The sequence below is a fragment of the Canis aureus genome, chromosome 8 (genome assembly GCF_053574225.1).
Source record: "Canis aureus isolate CA01 chromosome 8, VMU_Caureus_v.1.0, whole genome shotgun sequence".
In the NCBI taxonomy this organism is placed as follows: domain Eukaryota; kingdom Metazoa; phylum Chordata; class Mammalia; order Carnivora; family Canidae; genus Canis; species Canis aureus.
In genome coordinates this window covers 9,510,214-9,516,213 of record NC_135618.1, presented here as the reverse complement: position 1 = coordinate 9,516,213, position 6,000 = coordinate 9,510,214, and the positions used below count along the sequence as shown (strand labels likewise).

Below are 6,000 nucleotides of genomic sequence, written 5' to 3'. Positions count from 1 at the left end.
TGACTCAACTTCCATGTGTTATATTTAGGCCAAAATCAAGTTCTAAGTGATTGTTATATTTTTAAAAGTCAGACATGGCTCAGTAGTATCCAAGTGAAGGTGATTGATAACGTTTTAAACCTGAAGTCTATGTTTCCTCCAGAATCCTTCTTTAAAATATGCTTTTATCTCACAATTAAAATATTTGGGTTGAAAATTATAAGTGTGTTTTTTTTCTAATGTAAAGACAATGGGTCGAAATTACCCAATTATATCTATCCCCTAAGAAAACAGACTATTTAGAATAAGTTTTGAAGTAATTTTGATTTTTACAAAGAACAATCTTCAACTGTATCATTAAACATTTTGTGCTTACCCTCATGCTCTCCTGTATTTTCTTGATAGAAATAGGTGAAAAAAAACTTTGCTTTTTATAAAAGTACACAAGCAAAAGGAAAGTTTGGAAAATATTTTTTAATTGAATTTTAACTCACTTTTGTTAATCTTAGAACAGTGTTTTAAGAAAAATAACATAAATATTTTTTTTAATTGCCTATCTTCTAACATCCTAAGCTTAAAGAATAAGCATGTGTGGCTGATATATGATGTAAACTATTTTAAGGTAATGATTTCAAAGTAAATACTGTGTTTCAACTTATAATCTGTCTCAGAAAATGACGTATTTTTATTATTTTTATAGTTATGCCTTTTGAATGCTGAGTCTGTTCAATGACTCCTCCATACAATGAATAGATGCCATGACTATGGGAAAACCAGCTTCATAAATGGAATCAGGTCATTGGAACACCTCGAATTTTATATTATAAGACTGAGCCCATTACTTTATTCTCTTCAAAGCCTAGCTTTCCAATTTTTTTTTTTTTTTTTTTTTTTTTTTTTTTTGTGAATGGCCCCAACCTTCCTCTACTCATACAACTTGAAAACCTTTACTCTCCTTGTCTCAAACATAGCTCTCAACCTGAGCAAGTCAATCAGACATCAATTTGTCTTTAATCCTTTCTTGGACTCTGTCCCCCCTTTTTTTTTTTCATCCAAGTACCCCTACCTTTGTTCAAACATGTGTAGTCTATTTCCTGAACTATTCTGGCTTCCCTGCCTTTGATGTCTCCTTAATATCCTTCATTCAGACTGCTGCCAGAGGTTTTTTCACTGAATCACTGTCTAGATTTTTTTTTTAAGTAATCTTTAAAAGAAAACGAATTAACAACAGAATGAAACCCAAACTTATTTTTCATGGCATTTAGGGTATTTAAATCCCCTTTAGGACTCCCTGAAGAGGAATAGCTGGGTAACTGGTGAGTCTTCACTTTTGACACCCTTCTGAGCATAGCATGGCTGAGAGCACTGGCTGGGGCAAAACAGATGGGTTTGAGCTCCGTGTTCTATCACTGGGACTTGGGTCCTTGGGACCAGACTCTCGGTCATTGCCCCACTGAGGGCCATGGCTTGCTGGTCTTCTCGAGTGCAGCCTCTCTGCAAAGCAGATTCTCAGTAGGTGTTTGCTGAATTAAACAGGATGCCCACGAAACAGAAAAAAAAGGTGTGCCCAGCTGTTTACAGGGGAAAGAACTTGTCTTGATGGCACAGACATCAGTCATTCCTCTTCTTTAAGTCAACTTTACTGACTTGATTCACACGCCATAAAATGCACCAATTCGATGAGTGTGGACAAAGGCGTGCTCTTCTGAAACTTGGCTTTCTTGTTAGCTTTGTTTCTCACTCGGTCCGGTGGAGCACAGACCGGCCCGCACCCCGCCCCCCCCACACCCAGGTGCGCTCCCAAAGCCCGAGGTCCCGCAAGGTGAGGCCCCGCCCTCTGCTGGGAGCCGGGGCGCAGCGCCTCGGGCCCCCGGGGTCCCCTGAAATGCGTCGGCAAGTAAAGGAGCGCCGAGTGCTGGAGTCGGGGCCCCAGGACGCCCCAGGACGCCCCAGGACGCCCCAGGACGCCCCAGGACGCGCAGGTGTGGGGGCCCCGGGGGCCTGCGGAGCGCGCCCGCCGCCAGGTCGAGGCTTCCCTCCCCCCGGGGTCCGCGACGGCCGGGGCGGGCGTGACCCGACGGCCCTGGCCCGCGCCCCGCGGCGGAGGCCGGAAGGGTCCGGAGGAAGCGGCGTCACCGGGACGAGCGGGGCCGGGCCGCCTGCCCGTCGGGCCCAGGCCGCCGCCGCCGCCGCCGCACTCGCGCCACCGCAGCCCCGCGGCCCCGCCAATGACACGCCTCCCGCTCCTAGGTGAGTCCCCGCGGGCCGCGCTCTTCGGGGCGGGGGCGGGGGCGGGGGGCAGGTGGGCTCCAGGTGGGCTCCAGGTGGGCTCCAGGACCTGGTGCTCCCGGGACTGCGGCGCTGCAGCTCGGCATTCAGGGCCAGGGACTGGAGTCCCGGAGTCCCGGAGTCCCGGAGTCCCCAAAGTATCCGGAGTCCCCAGAGTCCCGGAGTCCCCAGAGTCCCGGAGTCCCCAGAGTTCCCAGAGTCCCAGAGTCCCCGGAGTCCCCGGAGTCCCCAGAGTCCCGGAGTCCCCAGAGTCCCCGGAGTCCCCAGAGCTCCTGAAGCCCCCAGAGTCCCCAAAGTCTGCAACGTCCCCAGAGTCCCCAGAGTCCCCGAGGTCCCCGGAGTCCCCAACATCCCCAGAGTCCCCAGAGTCCCGGAGTCCCCGGAATCTCCAGAGTCCTCAGAGTCCCCAATGTCCCCAGAGTCCTCAGGGTCCCCAATGTCCCCAGAGTCCCCAAAGCCCTCAGAGTCCCCAGAGCCCCCGGAGCCCCCAGAGTCCCCAAAGTCTGCAACGTCCCCAGAGTCCCCAGAGTCCCCAAAGTCCCCCGAGTCCCCAACATCCCCAGAGTCCCGGAGTCCCCGGAATCCCCAGAGTCCCCAAAGTCCCTGGAGTCCCCAGAGTCCCCAGAGTCCTCAGAGTCCCCAATGTCCCCAGAGTCCCCAAAGTCCTCAGAGTCCCCAATATCCCCAGAGTCCCCAGAGTCCCCGGAGTCCCCGGAGTCCCCAAAGTATCCGGAGTCCCCAGAGTCCCCAGAGTCCCCAGAGTCCCCAAAGTCCCCCAAATCCCCAGAGTCCCCAAAGTCCCCCGAGTCCCCAACATCCCCAGAGTCCCGGAGTCCCCGGAATCCCCAGAGTCCCCAAAGTCCCTGGAGTCCCCAGAGTCCCCAGAGTCCTCAGAGTCCCCAATGTCCCCAGAGTCCCCAAAGTCCTCAGAGTCCCCAATGTCCCCAGAGTCCCCAGAGTCCCCAGAGTCCCCGGAGTCCCCAGAGCCCCTGGAGCCCCCAGAGTCCCCAAAGTCTGCAACGTCCCCAGAGTCCCCAGAGTCCCCAGAGTCCCCGCAGTCCCCAACATCCCCAGAGTCCCCAGAGTCCCCGGAGTCCCCAACATCCCCAGAGTCCCGGAGTCCCCGGAATCCCCAGAGTCCCCAAAGTCCTCAGAGTCCCCAATGTCCCCAGAGTCCCCAATGTCCCCAGAGTCCCCAGAGTCCTCAGAGTCCCCAATGTCCCCAGAGTCCCCAATGTCCCCAGAGTCCCCAATGTCCCCAGAGTCCCCAGAGCCCCTGGAGCCCCCAGAGTCCCCAAAGTCTGCAACGTCCCCAGAGTCCCCAAAGTCCCCCAAATCCCCAGAGTCCCCAAAGTCCCCCGAGTCCCCAGAGTCCCAAAGTCCCCGGAGTCCCCAAAGTCCCCAGAGTCCCCAACGTCCCCGGAGTCCCCAAAGTCCCCAGAGTCCTAGAGTCCCCAGAGTCCCCGGAGTCCCCAGAGTCCCCAAAATCCTCAGAGTCCCCAATGTCTCCGGAGTCCCCAAAGTCTGCAACATCCCCAGAGTCCCCAAAGTCCCCAGAGTCCCCAATGTCCCCAGAGTCCCTAGAGTCCTGAAAGGCCCAGGAGTCCCCAAAGTACCCGGAGTCCCCAGAGTCCCCAGAGCCCCCGGAGTCCCCAGAGTCCCCAAAGCCCCCAAAGTCCCCAAAATCTCAGACGTGGGCTTTGTTTTTGTTTGTTTGTTTGTTTGTTTGTTTGTTTGTTTTCTGATCTCCCTTCAAGAAATCTGGGAAACCCAAACCAGTGACACTTGCGGGAGGTTTCCTGGCATTCTAAGGGGACGGCCAGCCCAGACGGGGTGCCTTTCGGGTACCTTTTTGATGATGCTGTGCAGAAGGATAAATCCCTTCTGTGAAGCTGAATTAATTCTGGTTTCGACAGTCTACGCAGTCATGTTTGACTCCGGGATCCCCAATGGAAGGGGTAGCAATGTCTGGTGACCAGATGAGGACAGTTTATGTGTCATGAGTGTTTTGCGAACCATTAACTTGCAGGATTCCCGGCTGTCCTTCCTCGAGAAGACCCAAGACCAGGGACAACAGTAAAAAAGGATCGACCCATGCTTTTCCTTGTCTTTTCCTAACAGTCCAGCTTCGTTTCCAATGACTCTGAAACTCAGTCGGGTTCTCCCTTCTGCTTCATTGTGTTGGTCGCATCTGTGTGGGTGTTCATTTCCCAAAGATGGGTCTTTGACCAACACACTGAGTTTACCTTGAATTCCCCTAGTGAAAGAAAATGTAGCTTACGTTTTATGATGGGAAATGCAGGATTTAAAAAGAACATTGGAATACAGAAAAAAATAATAGTAATGATTGCATTTTGTCCTCCTGGATGTGATGGTATGTTGCTCCTCATCTTAAAATTACACAGATTTGAATTTGAAAAGAGCCCACCAATCAATTCATCTTGATTTCTTCGCAGAATCATTCCCAGAGGAGGAAAATTGCCATATAACCATGCAGTTCCCTCTAAATATATCTCACCTCAGAGTGAAGAGGCCAGTGATCTAGGAAAGCTGTTTTTCTAGAGCGCGGTTGTTTACTACATTATAGCTTTGTTGAGATTTATTTGATAAACACAGATTGAAGAAAATGCTAATCCTTTTGCCTACTTGCTCTGGTGCTATTATTTAGCTAAATACTCCCTTGGGAAATTCTCATAATCCATTTATCTAGAAAGAAAGAAGGGTTCTTGTGTTATGTAGTCTAGCTCAACAATGGGAAGGGGAACTTTTTCTTTCTTTTTCCTTTTTCCTTTTTTTTTTTTTTTTTTTGAAAAGATATATTTCTCTGTTTTCCGTAGTGGGCTTTTCCATTTTGCTAAATTGTTCCTACGCTCAAAATTGCACCAAGACACCTTGCCTTCCGAATGCAAAATGTGAAGTACGGAATGGAGTTGAAGCCTGTTACTGTAACATGGGATTTTCAGGAAATGGTGTCACGATTTGTGAAGGTAAACACTCTTTATTGTTTTCCTCTTTTGGATTGTTTTGTAAGATTAAATTCTGATGTGATTGCTTTTTCCTTGTCCAGAAATTGTTTTGCATTAAACTATCTGATTTCAGGGTTTTGATTTAAAACAAATAGCTTAATTAACTCAACAATAAGCTTGAACTTCCCACTTGAACATTTATATTCTATGACTGATTTTTGAGGAGTCTGTGTATATCTTATTTTTGTGTAACTATTAAAGAATGTCCTTGAACTGAAGCTGGAAAACGGAGCTGCAGAGAGCAGAGTCAGTACCTTCTGGAACAAAAGAACAGAGAATTCATCAAGTCTAGGCTATACTGCTATGTTGCCTTCAGGGACCTTCTTTAGTACGACTTCCTAAATCTGAGGACAGTATTAAGAGATTCAAGGGTTTTGCCTATAGACCTGCATGATACCTTGGGGGGGGGGGGATTTTTAAAATATATTCTTTTCCAAAAAAGTAGATCTCATTTACAGAACTTGAGGCTACAGTCCAGAGCAAGAACAGTAGAAAAGGTCCTGGCAGGGTTCAGTTTAGCTCACTGATTTGATAAACAGAACGCTATCTGACAATCACGTCTCCGTGATTTCTTATCTGTGGTTTCCACTGCCACTCTTCCTCTTCCCTCAAGCCTCACTCTGTCCTTATTCTCTTTCATTTTTAGTAGAATCTCAGTTTTAACTGGGTCAATGGAAAAACATTCTGTGTAGCAGAGAGAGAAAGA

At 49.2% G+C, this 6,000-nt stretch overlaps 1 protein-coding gene across 1 annotated transcript in view; it reads left to right on the top strand.

The window, feature by feature from the left end:
* Nucleotides 1-2,139: 2,139 nt before the first annotated feature.
* Nucleotides 2,140-6,000, top strand: part of ADGRL4 (adhesion G protein-coupled receptor L4) — a 109,929-nt gene continuing 106,068 nt past the window's right edge. The window contains exons 1-2 of the mRNA XM_077905156.1: nt 2,140-2,229; nt 5,106-5,255. Coding sequence (XP_077761282.1) covers nt 2,208-2,229; nt 5,106-5,255 — 172 coding nt within the window. The 5' untranslated portion in view covers nt 2,140-2,207. The remainder of the gene's footprint in view (nt 2,230-5,105; nt 5,256-6,000) is intronic.